Consider the following 17954-nt stretch of genomic DNA (forward strand, 5'->3'; position numbering starts at 1 on the left):
TCAGGCTTTTTATTATCCTTTTCCCAGGCAGGGAGTTTCCAACACCTATTGTATGGTCTTTGTTAACCTCTTCTTTATCTTCTAGTTCCTGCACAATGTCCTTGTGGTCTGTAAATTCTGCATTCCCTGTGTCCAGTTTCAGCAATCCATCTCTCTCCCCAGGCTTTGTTCACTGAAGCAGATCAGGGCTAGTTTAGCAAAACTCAGAGTTGCAATAATTTTCCCAAGCCTGTTCCCACAAGAGCAGGTGATGACAAACTTTGCTAAGTGCTGGCCAATAGTGACTTAAGACTAACCCACTGTTTAGGATGAATATTCTGGTTATGATTCACTAAAGCAATTAACTAACAAGTTAATGAACATCATTCATTTAAAAGAATCAGGAAATGATCTGGTTCCCAGCAGCAGCACCGAGTGCCCGGAGCCGATGTGTGCAAGTGCTGGGCTGGAGCAGAGACGTGCTGGAGGGGCAGATGGCAATGGGACAGCCCAGAAAGGGGAAACGCTTCCCCCCAGGCCAGGGAAAGGCTGGGTTGGTCTCTGCAGCCCTGGCAGGAGAGGCCTTTGCTGTCGGGGGGTCTCTGCAGCCCCTGAGGGGCTGTGCTGGAGGAGAAGCTGATCTCAAGGCAGGACAGAGATGCTGAAAATGTCTTTGGGTGGGCACATCCCGTGATTCAGGAACACTGACAATCATCCCACAGAGCCTTGGTTAAATCATCAGGTGGGTGATGAAGGGACAGAAGGGCCTGCAAAGCCTGGGAGCAGGTCCCCCATTCCATTGCAAGTGGAAACACCGTGGGATCTTCTGGCAGGGCAGTAGGGCTGGGCACAGGCAAGCCAGGAGATGCTGGAGGCTGTGGCAGACAGCTCTGGGCCCCAGACAATCCCTGGGCTGCCCAGGGCTGCTCTCTTGCTGCCAGACAAGGGGGTCTGGCTGGGCAGGGGAAGGCTGAGGGAGCCAGGGCTGCAGGGAGCAGGGAATGGTGGAGCTGCAGGACAAGGAGCAGAAGGGCCCTGCAGGGCTGCAGCAGAGCTGATTGCAGGGAGCTGCCTTCAGGGCAGGGATTCTGCCCCTGGGCTCTCCCTGCTGAGGCCACACCTCGAGTGCTGTGCCCAGTTCTGGGCCCCTCACTTTGGGGAAGATGTTGAGGTGCTGGAGCGTGTCTGGAGAAGGGCACTGGGGCTGCTGAAGGCTCTGGAGCACAAGTGCTGTGAGGAGCAGCTGAGGGAGCGTGGACAGAAGGAAGCCCAGGGGGGACCTTCTCACTCTCTACAACTCCCTGAGGTCTCCCCTCAGTCTCCTCTTGTGCAGCTGAACACCCCAAGTGCCCTGAGCTGCTCCTCCTAAGGCTTCCCCTGCAGAGCCTTCCCCATCCTGGTGGCCTCCTTTGGACACTCTCGACTGGCTCAATCTCTTCCTTCCATTGTGTCCCCCCAGAGTGCCCCACTATTGAGGTGAGGCCGCCCCAGGGCAGAGCAGAGCGGGACAATCCCCTCCCTGGCCCGGCCATGCTGGGCCTGATGCCCCCAGGACAGGGTTGTCCCTCCTGGCTGCCAGGGCACTGCTGACTCCTGGCCAAGTGGGCACCCCCAGGACCCCCAGGGCCCTTTCCCAGCACTGCTCTCCAGCCTCTCATTCCCACTCTGTCCCCACATCTGGGGTTGCCCATCCCAGGGGCAGAATCCAGCACTGCCCCTTGTTGAACTTCCGTGGCTCTGCCGCCAACCCATCCCTCCACCACTGCAAAACACCCACCGGGGACCCCCAAAATCCCCCTAAGGGGCATTTGCGGCTCAGCTTTGGAGTCCTGTAAGATCCAAACATTCTCCCCCTACACCCCCCCCTTCCAAAAAAGAAACAAACACCAAAACCCCCACCAAGATATTTGGGACAAGCTCCCCCTTCCCGATCCCCCGCGAGATGGGGCGGGGGGGACGATCCTGTTCCCGTTCCCGCTCCGCCTTTCTCCCTGCCCTTCCTGCCGCCCCTCCTTCTCCTGCTGCATCGCTGCGGCCGCGGGCGGAGCTCTGGGGTGAGCGGGGGAGGGGGACGAGCCGATGGGAAAGGGGGGAAAGGAGGGAAACGGGGGGTAGGACCCCCAAAGGGAGCGCGGGGGGCGGTGGGTGAGCCCCAAAGGGAGCTGGGGGGAGCCGGGGTTTGGGGGGCCGGTGGGCAAGGGGTGGGCGAGGGGGGCTAAGGGGAGGTGGGAGAGCGGGCAAGGGGTTCCCTTGGGGGTCCCTTGGTGTCCCCATGCGTTGATCTGTGGAGAGGGGGGCCCTGGAGAGGGGACACCCCCGGGCTCGCTGTGCCGAGCCGGCGGTCGGGGCCGTGCTGTTGGTTGCCGATCCCGGCCGGCTGAGCCAAGAGCCCGGCCACGTGTGCGGGGCCCGATCCGCTCCCTGCTCTCGTTGCCCCGGGGCAGCCTCTGGTGTCCCCCCGGCTGGGGGGGCGTTTTGTTGGCTCGGGCACAGGCGGCCCTTGTGCGGGGCTGTGTGCCGGGGGGCTGCTGGGGGTCCCCGGGGGGTGTTTTGGGGCGGTGTCGGGGTGGGTTGTGGGCAGAGCCCCGTGGGTGGTCGGGGGGCTGCGGGTCCCCCCCTTGTTGGGGGTTGGTGTTGGTGGGTGAGGCCCCGGCGGCTCCATTGTGAGGCCGGTGTGGGCGGGGGGGGCTGGTCCGGGGGAGCCGGAGGGAGCCGAGGCAGCGGGTTTGGGGAGCCCTCGGGAGAGCCGGGGGTGGGGGGAGGAAGGGCGGGAGCCCCGGAGTGTGGAGAGCGGAGCGGGGCGATGGCGGAGCTGGGGGACCCCCGGCAGGCTGGAGGGGGGAGCAGGGAGAGGGAGGAGCCCCGGGAGGCTGCAAGGGGGGTCCCGGAGAAGGGGCAGCCTGGGCAGTGGGGACCCCTGGGATCCCCGGGCCAAGAAAGTGGAGAAGGCAGAGAGGGGGAATGTCTGCGAACCCGGCCCCCTGAAGCAGAGTGAGGGGAGAAGGGACCCCTGAGACCCCCAAAAGCCCCGGCACCCCTAAGCGGGACCCTCAGCAGCCCAGAGAGGGGAGAGCCCAGAAGGTAAATGTGCAGAGACCAGAGCGGGGGAACTTCTGGGAGGGGTTTTTTGGGCTGAATGTTCATATTTTGGAGTATTTTTTTGCTGTCCCTTGATCTTTTGCAAATTTGGGGGGACTTTGTTGTTTGTGTTTTTTTCCCAAATCTCTGTGTTTACTGTTTTTCTGGTCTAAATCTTGTTGTTTTGGAGATTTCTATGGACACAAGATGCCCAGTGAGTCCTAGAGCTGGACTTGGGCAGGAGGAACCTCCAAGACAACGCACTCACCCCTTGTTTTCCCCCTCCAGTAAGATTTCTGCTTCCCAAAGCTTGGGCGGATGGAGGAGGAGGCTGCGAGGAAGAGGAAGATGCCTTGGGCCCCCCAGGCAGGTGAGGAGGAAGTCAGTGCCCCTTTGGGTGGGTCTTTTGTCTTTTGTGGCCGTCCTGCCGGGGCCGGAGTTGGGGGGATGTCCTTGGGCTTCCCTGTGGGCCGGAGGCAAATCCCCTGCGTGTCCTTGTTGGTTCCTGCCCCAGGCCCCGAGGTGAGGCCGGAGAGCGCGGAGGACAAATCCCCCCGGCAGAGCCTGGTGGGAGAGGCCGTTTTGAAGGGCTCCCCGGCGCAGGAAGGCAGCGGGGAGGAAAAGGGCCGGAGATGCCCCCGCAGGAGGGGCTCCAAAGCCAGCCCAGGGGGCTGTGAGGAGGAAAGAGCCAGCGTGTGCCTGGAAGGCGGCCGGAGCTTGAGGCGGAGCTGCGAGCTGGTGGTCCCTGAGCAGCCTCCCAGCAGGGAAAAGCGCTTCAGGTGCTTGGAATGTGGGAAGAGCTTCAGGATTAGCACCCACCTCCTGAGGCACCAGCACATCCACACTGGGGAACGGCCCTACACGTGTGGGGAGTGTGGGAAGAGGTTCAGGCAGAGCTCTACCCTCCACAACCACCGTCGCATCCACAGTGGGGAACGGCCCTACACGTGTGGAGAGTGTGGGAAGAGCTTCAAACGGAGCTCCTACTTGCTCGGACACCAGATGATCCACAGTGGGGAACGGCCCTACATGTGTGGGGAATGTAAGAAGACCTTCAAATGGAGCTCCCACCTGCTCCGACACCAGATGATCCACAGAGGGAACGGCCCTACACGTGTTGGGAGTGTGGGAAGAGCTTCAGGGACAGCTCCAGCCTTTGCAAACACCGTTGCATCCAGACCAGGGAATGGCCCTACAAGTGCTTGGAATGTGGGAAGAGCTTCAGCACAAGCACCAAGCTGCTCAGCCACCAGCACATCCCCACTGGGGAACAGCCCTACACGTGTAGGGAATGTGGGACAGCTCCACCCTCTACACCCACCATCACATCCACATCAGGGAGAGGCCTCACAAGTGTGGGGAGTGTGGGAAGAGCTTCAGGGACAGCTCTGCCTTGACCTCCCACCAACGGACCCACCGGTAAGAGAAGCCCCGAGTGCCCCGACTGCGGGAAGAGCTTCGGCCGCTGCTCCAACTCCATCAGCCATGGGAGGACCCGCGTTGGATGATCCACAGGGACCCCCGTTGGGCACAGCCCTGGTGTGCTGGTTTAAAGGTAAACCAGCAGGGGAAATGACAGCGGTGACACATAGAATGGGATGGAACAGCTGGAATGGGAATGAGAATGCCTGGAATGGGAATGGGGACATCAGGAATGGGATGGGGACAATAGCAATGGGATGGGAACACCAGGAATGGAAATGGGAACACCTGGAATGGGAATGGGGACATTGGGAGCAGATTGGGGACACTAGGAATGGGAATGGGGCCAGCAGGAATGGGAATGGGGACACGTGGAATGGGGAAGGAACACCTGGAATGGGAATGGGAACACCTGGAACGGAAATGGGGACACCAGGAATGGGAACACCCGGAATTGGAATGGAGACACCTGGAATGGGAACACCAGGAATGGGAATGGGAACACCTGGAATGGGGACACCAGGAATGGGAATGGGAACACCTGGAACTGGAATGGAAACACCTGGAATGGGAATAGGAACACCTGGAATAGGAATGGGGGCAGCAGGAATGGGAATGGAAACACCTGGAATGGAAATGGGAACACCTGGAATGGAAAGGGGAACACCAGGAATGGAAATGGGGACACCTGGAATTGGAATGGAGACACCTGGAATGGGAACACCTGGAATGGGAATGGGAACACCTGGAACTGGAATGGAAACACCTGGAGTGGGAACACCTGGAATGGGAATAAGAACACCTGGAATGGAAATGGGGACACCTGGAATTGGAATGGAGACACCTGGAATGGGAACACTAGTAATGGGAATGGGAACACCTGGAATGGAAATGGGGACACCAGGAATGGGAATGGGAACACCAGGAATTGGAATGGAGACACCTGGAATTGGAATGGGAACACCTGGAATGGAAATGGGGACACCAGGAATGGGAATGGGGACACCTGGAACTGGAATGGAAACACCTGGAGTGGGAACACCTGGAATGGGAATAGGAACACCTGGAATGGGAATGGGGACACCAGGAATGGGAATGGAAACACCTGGAATGGGAATGGGAACACCTGGAATGGAAATGGGGACACCAGGAATGGGAATGGGAACACCTGGAATGGAAATGGGGACACCTGGAACTGGAATGGAAACACCTGGAGTGGGAACACCTGGAATGGGGATAGGAACACCTGGAATGGGAATGGGAACATTGGGAATGGGAATGGGAACATCGGGAGCAGGTTGGGGACATCAGGAATGGGAATGGGATCACCTGGGATTGGAATGGGGACACCTGGAATGGGAATGGGAACATTGGGAGCAGACTGGGGACACCAGGAATTGGCAGGGGGACACCTGGAATGAGAATGGGAACACCTGGAATGGGAATAGGGAAAACAGAGGTGGGATGGGAACACCTGGAATGGGAATAGGGACAATAGGAATGGGAATGGAGACACCTGGAATATGAATGGGAACACCAAGAACTGGGAATGGGGAAAACAGGAGTGGGATGGGAACACCAGGAATGGGAGGAGCGACAATAGGAATGGGAATGGGGACACCTAGAATGGGATGGAACAGCTGGGAAGGGAATTGGAACACATGGAATGGGAATGGAAAAACCTGGAATTGGAATGGGGACACCTGGAATGGGAATGGAGACACCTGGAATGGGATGGGAACAACTAGAACGGGATGGGAACACCTGGAACAGGAATGCAAACCCCTGGAATGGGAATGGGAACAGCCGGGCCCGGGCTGTGTCCCTGGGGAAACAGGAGGCCAGGCCCAAAAGAGTTAACTCAGAAATTTGGGCCTGCTAACAAGCTACCAACATCCAAGACCATCTGTGCTCATTCTGTTCTACTGACTGGAGCAAAGCTTCAGAGAATAGTACAGGAACATGTCCTAGGCCTCGAGGGGATAAATTAGAGAGACAGCAGGATCAGGGAGACATTGGAATAGGAGGAATAGGTCGGGAGCCAGGGCTTTTTCCAAGCTTCAGTGAGCGGGTGAAGAAGAATGGAAGAGAAGGAAGGTCAAGCTGAGGAAGATGAGTTGAAGCCCCCAGAGCCATGGAGGAAGAGTGGAAGTACCCTCAGGATTGAGGGCCAAGAGAAACACCGCCCCAAGCCCCGCCTGAGCTCCACCTCTACTCCGCCTGTTATTAATATTCATCGATAGATGTTGTAATCACTTGAATATGCATTTAATCCCAGCTGAAGATTGTAGAAAAATGCTGATTTTGTGTGAAGCCTTCGAGCGGGACCTCCTGAGACCAAAGGAACCCCGGGAGAATTTGGATACTCCTGGAATCAAGGCACAATTGGGACACTGCAGGGCCCTATGGAAAAAAAGGAACCTTGTGACACTGTGGAATTCCTGGAATCCAGGGGCCTTTGGGACATGGGGGCCTCATGGAACCAAAGGAACCCTGAGGTGTTTCCGAAGGTCATGGAATCAAGGGGCCACTGGGACACTGCAGGGCCTCTGGGAATTAAAGGAACACTGGGACACTGGGGCAGGACATCCCCCTGCAATGGCACCGAGACAATGCCCCATTTGCAAAGGGGTCAGTGCTGAGCTGAGAGGGGGCCAGGCCAAGGCAGGAGATGTTGGACCCCAGACTGGTTTCACCCCAAATGAAGCCCCTGATGGTGAGGGAAGCCCTGGAGTCCAAGGCCTGTCAGTCCATGGGTTTCTACCAGAAAGGGCCAGTCCCCTTTCCCAGGGGCAGGTTCTTCCAACAGAACCCTTCTTGGGGGGTGTGTGGAGATTCCTGCCTTGGCTGGGGACCCCCCAAGGTCACTGCTGGAGGTTGAGAGCAGAGATCTCCCCACGAGCGCTGGTCTGGGGGAGTTCCATCCATCTCTAATTAAGAATTCTTGCTTTGTTGCCACCTTTAGTAGAATTGCTTCAACAATTGCTTTAGTGTAGTGCCCTGTCATATCTTATCCTGTACTACTGGTAGTTTTAGTGTGTATGTTGTGTAGTAAATAATTCTGGTTTAGTCCTTTTGTCTGATCATTTTTAAGAATAAGTAGTTAATTGATATAAATATAACTGCTTTTCCATCATTAAAACCTATGGGACAAAACTGGTTCAATCCCATCTCTATAATTCCTTAAATTCAAACCATTGGCACAATGCAAGGCTGAGATTGGATCCAGCTGCCCCCAGGCTCCTCTGGGAGCAGGAGTTTAGTGTCACCGGACACAGAGATTTCTGTGAACAGTTTTTCCTGCACTCTGTAGGCCTTGCTTGCCATGGAAGTGTCAAGTGTGTATTGTTTCTACTTATAGACTGTGTGAAAATATGTGATGCTTATACTTGTTAGCTGTGTGTCTAATTATAAGGTTTGAGAACATGATATGTTTATAGAAAGAAAACCTTGAGAAACTGAAGATAATGAAACACCTGCAAATTTAGTAAAACCCTAAAAGCAGATTAATTAGAAAGAGGTTTCTATGCCAAGGATGATTTCAGATTGCGTGGACAGAACATCAGGTCCAATGAACTGGGGACATGAGACACGTGCACAGACTGATCTATCCAATCACCTTATTGTGAGCATGTGCCCTAAACAAATAAACTGTATAAAAGTTAACTGATTTAAATAATAAATTGACATATTGCCGATCCTAAGGGTCTGTGAGCTTATGTTCGTGCCTCCCCATCAATAACTGGTGCCCGAAACAGGACGGGACTTCCTCTTCGTCGAGTTCTGAGGGACGTAAGGCGAACAGAAGGACGTGGGAGAAGCAGCCGTTTACAGGTCGCGTGACCCCGGCGCTACGGAACAAAGTCATGCGTGTGGGGAAAAAGAAATCTTACCCTGATCAGGTGAGTCTGCTGAAGAAAGGAGAATCGGGGTCTGCAGAAAGAGGCAGTGCAAACGCTCCTTTATTTAATTCTCTCTGAGAGGGCTGGGGGGGACACACGACCCCCAAAAGTGCGGGCGGGGCAAAATTGGGAGGTCCCGGCTGGGCCCAAGGCCACGGGGAGGGGCTGCGGCCGCCGGCGGCTCAGGAGCTCTGTGGGGAGAGAAAAGGGGGTGAGAGGGGGCCGGGGGGGCAGGGGGGTCCAGAGGCTGTGGGAGAGCAAGGGGGGGGACACGACCCCTATTTAGGGACCCCCCTTTACCTTCTCCCGCAGGTAGAAGCCGAGCCCCAGCGCCAGGAAGACCAAGCCCAAGACGAAACCCCCGACCCCCACCAGGATCTTGCTGCGGACGGTGTCCGGTGGCATCTCTGGGGGGAGTCGGGGGGTCAGCACCCCCAAAACCTCCTCCCACGCACCCCCCGGCACCCCACAGAGCCCGGCCCGCTCTCCCCCAGCCCACCCGGGGGTCCCTCCGACCTCCTGCCAGTCCCTTCCCAGCCCCTGCAGGGATCCCACCCAGCCCCTCTCAGACCCTTTAGGACCCTCCAACGCCCCTCCCATCACCCCCAGCACCCACCAAACTCCCTCCCAGTCACCCCCAGTTGCCCCCCCGGTGCTGGGGGGGCCGGGCCGTACCCCAGTGCCGGCTGAGGGGGTGCTCCAGGCTGACGTGCTCCACCTGGCAGCTGTAGGTGACCCCGTGCCGGGGGGGGATTTCCAGCAGCACCAGCACCTGGTAGCTCCAGTCCCCGTTGGGGACCACGTCGGTGGCCACCACGTGCTCCAGCAGCTCCTGCCCATCCTGGAACCACCTCACCTGCACCGGCGCAGGGTAGAAATCCATCACGGAGCAGAGCAGGCGGCCGGGGCCGGGCTGGGAGCTCGACGGCACCAGCGAGATGGACACGCTGGGGGGCACTGGCAGGGACGGGGGAGACACTGGGCTCAGCTGGGGGGTACTGGGAGGGAAGGCAGAGGCCTTGGAGGGCACTGGGAGGGACTGGGATGGCAGTGGGAGGGACTGGGATGGCAGTGGGAGGGACTGGGAATAGAGTGGGGGAGAAGGGGCTGGGCTGGGGGGGCACTGAGGAGAGAGTTGGGAGATGTGGGAGTGAAGTGAGAACGACTGGGAATGGACTGAGAGGGTCTGGGAGTTGGGTGAGAGGGACTGGGAGTGACTGGTGTGGACTGGGAGTGACTGGTGTGGACTGGGAAGGAAGCGATGGGGACTGGGAGGCTGAGTCGTGGTGAGGGAAGTCTTTGGTTTGGGTCTGCCTGGCAACTGGAGCGTCATCAGAGGGACGCGCTGGGATTGGCTGAGGGGCGGGAGCTCGGTGGCCCCAGCGGGGTGGAGACGCGGGGGGGGCACTGGGAGAGACTGGGATGGACTGGGATGGACTCTGAATAACTGGAATGGACTGGGAGTGACTAGGGAGCATTGGAAGGACTGGGAGACACTGGGACGGACTGGGAGGAACTGGGAGTGGGGAAAAGGCAAGGGGATGGGCACAGGGAGGGCTGTGGGGTCTGGGGTGATTCCCAGTGAGGGTTTGAGGGGCTCAAGAGTCATTCCCGGGGGAGGGCCCAGGGGACCCGCTGTGCCCCACGCTCACCTCTCCTCTCCATAGCAGGTGGAGTGTACACCTCGTAGTTGTGCCGGCAGAACGTGTCCACCTCAGCCCGTTTACGCTCAATGATTTCTGGGTTGCTGTTGAAGTACCTGGCTTGGATCTCCCCAAACGGGGTGTCCCCCACATAGACCCCCACATCACTGTCGAAGTGCAGGAGCTGCTCCCGGTTGCAGATGTACCTGTCCACGAGCCTCACCCGCTCGGTGCCGTTGATGAAGTGACACTCGCTCGGAGACAACAACTGGAACACCCCTGTGTGTGCAGGACATGGGTCAGGGGGTACCCCGTCCCCCCCCATCATCCCCCAGCCCCCCACAGCAGGGTGGGAGCTCAGGGAGCCACCCCGGACCCCCCTTTCCCACCCCCCTCTGCCCCACGGACGCCCCAGCACCGGCTCTTGGCTGGGGGGGAACCCCCCCATCAGCCCCCCGGGGATGGACAGCTGGGTTGGGGACCCCCCCAATGCCGATCCGACCACCCCAGAGCCCCAAGGAACCGCTCCGGGGCTCAAGGGACACCCAGGGACCCCCAGGGCACCCCTCTGCCTGCTCTCCCACACCCCCTTGTCCCCCTCTCCCACCCCTTTCCCACCGGCCCCTCAATCCCCACACCCCCCCAACCTCACTTTGGGGCTCCCACCCCCCTCCCACTCACTCCGGGCCTTCCCACCCCCCTCCCACTCACTTTTGGGGCTCCCACCCCCTCTTTTCTCCCTCTTTCCCCCCCTTTCCCACCCGACCCCCCTGCCCGCCCCCCCCCGCTCACCCGACAGCTCCTCGCCCGCAGCCGGGGGGGCTCCCAGCACCACCAGCACCGCCAGCACGGCCCCAGCTCCCCGCACACGCTCCATGCCCAGCGCCGGACAGCTGCTGACAGCCCCAAACCAGCCGGGCGGCGCCGTTTTGGGGGGTTTGGGGCGCGCTGGGCTTGGCTGAGGGCGCAGTTGGGGCCCTTTTTTCGAGGCGTCTTCCCGGCGACTGATGAGTCATCAGCGCGGCGCGCTGCGATTGGGCGCGGGCGGCGTGGGCGCTTTGGGATTGGCTGAGGGCCGTTGGGGGCCCCCGCGGCAGCCCCGGGCCTGGGGGGTGCGGGGGGTCCGTGGGCTGCGGGGGAGGGGGGAGCTCAGGGCCCACCAAAAATGCCCAGCCAGGGCTCCCGCAGCTCAGGGCCGCCCAAAAACGCCCATCTGGGACTCCCGCAGCTCCCACGGGCCCCCAAAATCACCTGAGGGCTTTCTCTGACTGGCTGAACTCGGGGAGGGCTCCGTTCCGGACGGGTCTGCCCGGCAGCTGATGACGCACCAACAGCGCTCGCTCCCATTGGCTGCTGCTGCTGACCCTGCCCGGGCCTTGGGGGGTCCAAGGTGGGTTCTGGGAGTTCCCGGATTCCTGGGGTTGGCGTTTGGGTTGTCCTGGATACGTGGGGATGAGGTTCTGGGTGGCCCCGAGTGCCCAATAATTTCCAGTTCCTGGGATTCTGGGGGTGTGACGTTTTCCAAATCCCACTCTGCCTGGGACTTTTAGGGTCTGGGAGTGTCCAGTCCCCTCTTTTCCAATATTTTGGGCTCTGGATGTGCCCAAGCCAACTTTCTCGGGGATTTTTAGGGTCTGGGAGTGCCCCAACCCCCTATTCCCATGAGTTTTATGGTCTAGGAGTGTCCAAGCCCCTCTTTTCCAATATTTTGGGGTCAGGGAGTGCCCCAACCACGATGTTCCTGTAACTTCTGGGTTCTAGGAAAGCCCCCATGTTCCCAAGATTTTTGGGACTGAATGTCCCCAAAAGCCCTGTTCAAAGGATTTTGTGGGTCTGTGAGTGCCCAAACCCCCCATTCCTGGGATTTTCAGAGCCCCCTCACTGCCCCCCCAAAAACCGGGACTGCAGAGAACTGGGAAGCTTTACTGGGAACACTGGGAGCAGCCGGCCGGGGTGTGAACAAAAGCAGGGCCGGGGGGGACACACGACCCCCCAAAGTGCAGGTGGGGCTGGACTGGGGGGTCCCGGCTGGGCCCGAGGCCACGGGGAGGGGCTGCGGCCGCCGGCGGCTCAGGAGCTCTGTGGGGAGAGAAAAGGGGGTGAGAGCGGGGTGGGGGGACAGGGGGGACACCGGGATACACCCAGACCTGGACTGGAGCCAGTGGGACCAGAACTGGGGCAACTGGGATCATACTGGGAGCACCTGGGAGCATGTTGGGGGCAACTGGGATATACTGGGAATGTTTGGGAGTGAGTGGAACCATAGGAGGGGTGAATGGGAGCAACTGGAACCACGCTGGGGGCAACTGGGATCATCCTGGGAGCAGCTGGGCCCCTGCTGGGCTCATACTGGGATCAGACTGGGATCTTAAAGGGAGAGACTGGGTCAATCCTAGAGACAACTTAGAGCAACTGGGATCACACTGGGAGAAACTGGGAGCAACTGGGACCATGCTGGGGAGTACTGGGATCATATTGGGATCACAGTTGGAGAACTTGGCCAATGCTAGGAGAAATTGGGGACATAGTGAGGGTGACTGGGGTCATACTGGGAGTGACTGGGAACAAACTGGATTCGTACTGGAAGTGTCTGCAAGTTACTGGGATTGTACTGAGGGTGACTGGACTCATAGTGGGATCATACTGGGAGCAACTGGGACCACCTTGGGGGCAACTGGGATCCTACTGGGAGTGACTGGGATCCTAGTGGGAGTGACCAGGACCATACTGGAACCATCCTGGGAGTGACTGTCAGTGCCTGGGATCATACTGGGAGTGACTGCAAGTATTCCAGGGGGAACTGGGAACCAGTGGGGCCATGCTGGAAGTATGGTGGAACTGGGAGTGACTGGGAATGACAGGGTGCATGCTGGAGGAAACTGGCATAGACTGGGAGTGACTGGGAGTTACTGGGATTGTCCTGATGGGAACTGGAAGCATCGTGGGGCAAGTGGAAGTAACTGGCTATGACTGTGAGCATGCTGAGGGCAACTGGGATTTACTGGGAGAGTCTGCAACCATCGTGGGGGGGACTGGGAGCACACTGGGAGTGACTTGGACCATGTGGGGGGCAACTGGGAGCAACTGGGAGTGACTGGATCTACAGTGGTGCAACTGGGATTGGCTGGGACCATGCTGGGGGAAGACTGGGATCACACTTGGATTGACTGGATCTGTGCTGGAGGCAACTGGGAGCAGCTTGGCCATGCTGGGGACAACTGGACCCACAGTGAGGGTGACTGGGGTCATACTGGGAATGACTGGGAGCATTCTGAGGGCAGTTGGGACCATGTTGGTGCAACTGGGATAGACTGGGAGCAAGTGGGATCACGCTGGAGGTTCCTGGGATCATACTGGGAGCGACTGGGACCACACTAGGAGTGACTGGGAGTGACTGGATCTACAATGGGGCAACTGGGATTGACTGGGACCATGCTGGGGGAAGACTGGCATCACACTTGGATTGACTGGATCTGTGCTGGAGGCAACTGGGAGCAACTTGGCCCATGCTGGGGACAACTGTGATTGTACTGGGATAATACTGGGATATTACTGGGATCAGACTGGGATCAGACAGGGATCATACTGGAAGCAACTGGGTCTCTGCTCAGGGCAACTGGGAGCAACTGGGATCACAGTAGAAAAACTGGGAGCAACTAGGACCACACTGGGAGTGACTGGGAGTGGCTGTGAGCAACTGGGATTATGCTGGAAGATACTGGGAGCAACTGGGAGTGAGTGGGACCACATTGACTTCAACTGAGGTATACTGGGAGAGACCAGGAGGGACTGGGATCATACTGAGACTGACTGGGATCATAGTGGGAGTGACTGGGAGTGCCAGGGATCATCCTGGGAACAACTGGAACCATAGTCAGTGACTGGGAGGAACTGGGACCCTGCTGGGGGCAAATGGCTTTATCCTGGGAGTGCCAGGGCATGTCTGGGTTCATCCTGGGTGTGAATGCCACCATCTGGGGTGTCACTGGGATCCTACTGGGATGGTCCTGGGAGGGACTGGGAGGGAGTGGAACTCGAGTGGGGTGACTGGGAGCAACTGGGACCACGCAGGGGGTAACTTGGATCCTACTCGGAGAGACTGGTATTGTACTGGGAGTGACTGGGATCATAGTGGGATGATACTGGGCATGACTAAAAGTGAGTGAGGTGATACTGGGGGTGACTGGGAGCATGTTGGAGGCAAGTGGGATCTACTGGGAGTGGCTGGGAGTGACAGGGATGATACTGGGAGTGACTGGAAGCACAGAAGGGGTAAATGGGAGCAACTGGAACCACACGGAGGGCAACTGGGATCATACTGGAAGCAACTGGGGCCACCTTGACCGTAAATGGGATCCAATTGGGAGTGACTTGGATCCTATTTGGAGTGACTGGGAGTGACTGGGATCACTGTGGGAATGACCAGGGCCATACTGGAACCATCCTGGGAGTGACTGTCAGTGCCCAGGATCATACTGGGAGTGAGTAAAACTACACAGGGTGGAACTGGGAGCCAGTGGGGCCATGCTGGAAGTATGGTGGAACTGGGAGTAACTGGGAGTGACAGGGTGCATACTGGAGGCAACTGGCATAGATTGGGAGTGACTGGGATTGTCTTGATGGGAACTGGAAGCATCCTGGGGCAAGTGGAAGTAACTGGTTATGACTACGAGCATCCTGATGGCAACTGGGATATACTGGGAGTGTCTGCAGCCATCCTGGGAGTGACTGGGACCACACTGGGGGTGACTGGGAGTGGCTGTGAGCAACTGGAATCATGCTGGAAGCTACTGGAAATGACTGGGAGCGAGTGGGACTACACTGGGGGCAACTGAGATATAATGGGAAACACCAGAATTATACTGGGACTAACTGGGAGCAACTGGAAACTTACAGGGGGTAACTTGGATCCTACTAGGAGAGAATGGAATCAGACTGGGAGTGACTGGGATCATGCTGGGATCAGACTGGGCATGACTAAAAGTGACTGAGATCATCCTGGGGGTGACTGGGCCCATCCTGGGGGTGACTGGACCCATCCTGGGGGTGACTGGGAGCCCCTGGGCCCGTGCTGGGACCCCCTTAAACCACCCCACAGCCCCCCAAGGAACCCCCAAGCTCACTCAGAGTCCATCCAGGACCCCACCTAACCCCTTTTTTGGGGGGGACATTTATGGGCTCTGGTTTTATGGGGAGCCCCCCCTGCTGAAGGTGAGGAGCTCTCGGGTGAGAGGGGGTGTTGGAAAGAGGGGGATCGGTGAGTCAGAGGGGATAAAAAAGGTGGTGGGACCCCAAACTGAGTGGGAGGAGAGTGGGACCCCCCAAAGGTGGAGGGGGAGGGAGACTGAGGATTGGGGGATGATCGAAAAGGGGAGGGAGAGGTCGGAAGAGTGGGGAAAAGGTACCCCTAAACTGAGCATGAGGGGGCTGGGGACTCGGGGAATGACGTGTAAGGGGTGGGAGAGGGAGGAAAAAGTAGGTGTTGGGACCCTAAAACTGATCCTGGGCGGGCTGGGAATTGAGGGGAACCATGGAAAACCCTTGTCAGAGAGAAAACTCGGTGACCCGAGTCCTGGATGCTTTTAGGAAAGAGGTCTAAACATTTTTCGAACAATGGAGGGGGGTGACTTTTTTATTCTTGACCTTTCCAGTTCTCCATTTGGGGGCAGGATGTCCTCTGGGCCAATGTTTTGTTCCCTTTGCAGTGAGTGCAGGCTCAGAGGGCTGAGCCCTCTCTGGCTGGGCTTGGCCTCTCCTGCAGAGACTCAGGCCTGGCTGGGCTGCCCCAGGCAGACGCTGCAGGAAGAAGAGCTCAGGCCGCCTGGGTCTGGTGTCCCTGGGGCTCAGCCTGTGCCCCATTGCTGGGCAGGGGCTGAGCCCCACCTCTGCCTGGGGGCCTTGGCCAAAGGGCTGCCAAGGAAGAGGCCCAGGAGCCTTGGGGCCTGCCCAGCTTTCCTCCTCCCTGGGGGCTCTCAGTCCTCCCCTGACACCGTGTGGGCCCAAGGCCTTGCTGGCTTCGGGCTCACGGCCCGCCGGCACCATCCCAGCGGCCTGACCCCCCTCCTTCCCCTCTCTCCAGCCTCTCCTGCCTTTTCTGGCAAGGGGCCATCCAAGGCAAACCCCGGTTCTCAGCAATGGCACCTGTGGCACGGCTGCAAGGCTCCAGTGGGCCAGGCAAGAGCAGGAGCACCGAGAGCCTGAGGAGCCAGGAGATGCCCTGGCTGGGCATCGTGCTGCTGTGGGACGAGCTGACACCTCTGCACAGTCTCTGCCCATCCCTGCCAGCCGACTTCTGCCCAGGCTCTGGGCACGGGGACGCAGCACTGACACTTTTCAGCCCCCGCGCTGTTCCACAGAGGCTGTGATGTCACAAGGCCCTTGCCTGGCAGCCAGGAGATGGGCAAGGATGGAGACTCTGAGCCACCAGCACGCTGTCCCCAAAGGCTGGGGTGGTACAGAAGCCCAGAGTCCCTGAGCTTGGCAGAGACTTGTGAGATCAACCGGCGTCCAGCCTACGCCCCATCCCCAGCACGTCAAGCAGAGCACGGCACTCAGTGCCATGGCCAGTCTTTGCTTAAACACCTCCAGGGACGCTGACTCCACCACCTCCCTGGGCAGCCCATTTCAAGACCTAATCCCTCTTTCTCTCCAAAAAGTCCTGCTCCTGTCCCTGACAAACAGCCCCTGACAGGCAGGTCCTCGTGTCCTTTTGTCCTGTCGCCTGTTGCCTCGGAGAAGGGGCTGACCCCCACCTGGCTCCAACCTCTTGTCAGGAAGTTGTGGACAGGGAGAAGGTCAGCCCCGAGCCTCCTCTTCTCCAGGCTGGAGAAGCCCAGCTCCCTCAGCTGCTCCTCACAGGCCATGCACTGCAGACTCTTGCCCAGCTCCATTGCCCTGCTCTCCACCCACTGCAGCCCCTCAAGGTTCTCCCTGAATTGAGGGGCCCAGAGCTGGACACAGCACTCCGGGGGTGGCCTCACCAGTGCCCAGTCCAGCAGAAGAATCCCTGCCCTGCTCCTGCTGCCACACTCTTTCTGATCCAGGCCAGCCTGTCCTTGGCCTTCTTGCCCACCCGGGCACCCGCTGGCTCAGGTTCAGCCTCTGTCCACCAGCACCCCCAGGGCCTCTCCCACGGGGACCCTTTGCAGCTCCTCTGCCCCCGGCCTGGAGCTGCAGGGGGTTCTTGTGGCCACAGGCCCCAAAGGCACCAAAGGCACTCTTGAACCTCATGCCCACGGGCTCGGCCCAGAGGTCCAGCCTGTCCAGGTCCCTTTGCACAGCCTTCCTGCCCTCCAGCACATCCACACTGCAAGCCAGCTTGGGGTCCTCTGCCAATTTGCTCCTGGAAGACTCAATGCCCTCCTGCAGATCCCCACGAAAAATAGGCAACAGGACTGGGCCTGTTACCCAACAAGTTCTAGTGCTTGACAAAGGAGCCCACCCAGCAGTGGGGAGAAACTGCTGGCAGGAGATTGAATGGGGGCAAGAGACAATGGATGATGGACAAGTTCTGGGCCATGGCCATTTGTTAGAAAAACAAAGGAAAATTTTAAGGCCTGCCATATTTCAGTGGTCAGAGACCTGGCAGAGAAATCTATTTTTGACACCAGGACATCAAGAAGGCAGAATGTCTAAACTACAAAGACCCTTAGAGAAACCAGAGACGAAGACAAAACTAACACAGACAGTTACTGAGGCTCTCCCTATCCAGGGAAAAGACAGTTCCTTTGGATACATGTCTGGAATAAAGACAAGTGCCAGAAATATTCAAACACAAAAAATATGTTTTATTACACTGAGAATAATAATAATAATAATGTGGGACAGCTCCACCCTCTACACCCATCATCGCATCCACATCAGGAAGAGGCCTCACAAGTGTGGGGAGTGTGGGAAGAGCTTCAGGGACAGCTCTGCCTTGACCTCCCAC

The 17954-nt window shown here is 58.5% G+C and overlaps 1 protein-coding gene across 1 annotated transcript; it reads right to left on the reverse strand.

Annotated features, from left to right (window-relative positions):
* Positions 1 to 8496: 8496 nt before the first annotated feature.
* On the reverse strand, positions 8497 to 11029 carry LOC127463471 (class II histocompatibility antigen, B-L beta chain-like). The gene is made up of 5 exons (XM_051772945.1): positions 10817 to 11029; positions 10034 to 10303; positions 9057 to 9338; positions 8682 to 8788; positions 8497 to 8572 (listed from the first exon to the last, which is right to left on the reverse strand). The coding sequence occupies exons 1-5, from the start codon at positions 10899 to 10901 to the stop codon at positions 8564 to 8566; spliced, it is 753 nt and encodes a 250-aa protein (XP_051628905.1). The 5' UTR covers positions 10902 to 11029; the 3' UTR covers positions 8497 to 8563.
* Between the last annotated feature and the right edge of the window lie 6925 nt (positions 11030 to 17954).

Source organism: Manacus candei, unplaced genomic scaffold (assembly GCF_025592945.1).
Source record: "Manacus candei isolate 608988 ecotype Guabito, Panama unplaced genomic scaffold, ASM2559294v1 h1tg000162l, whole genome shotgun sequence".
Lineage (NCBI taxonomy): Eukaryota > Metazoa > Chordata > Aves > Passeriformes > Pipridae > Manacus > Manacus candei.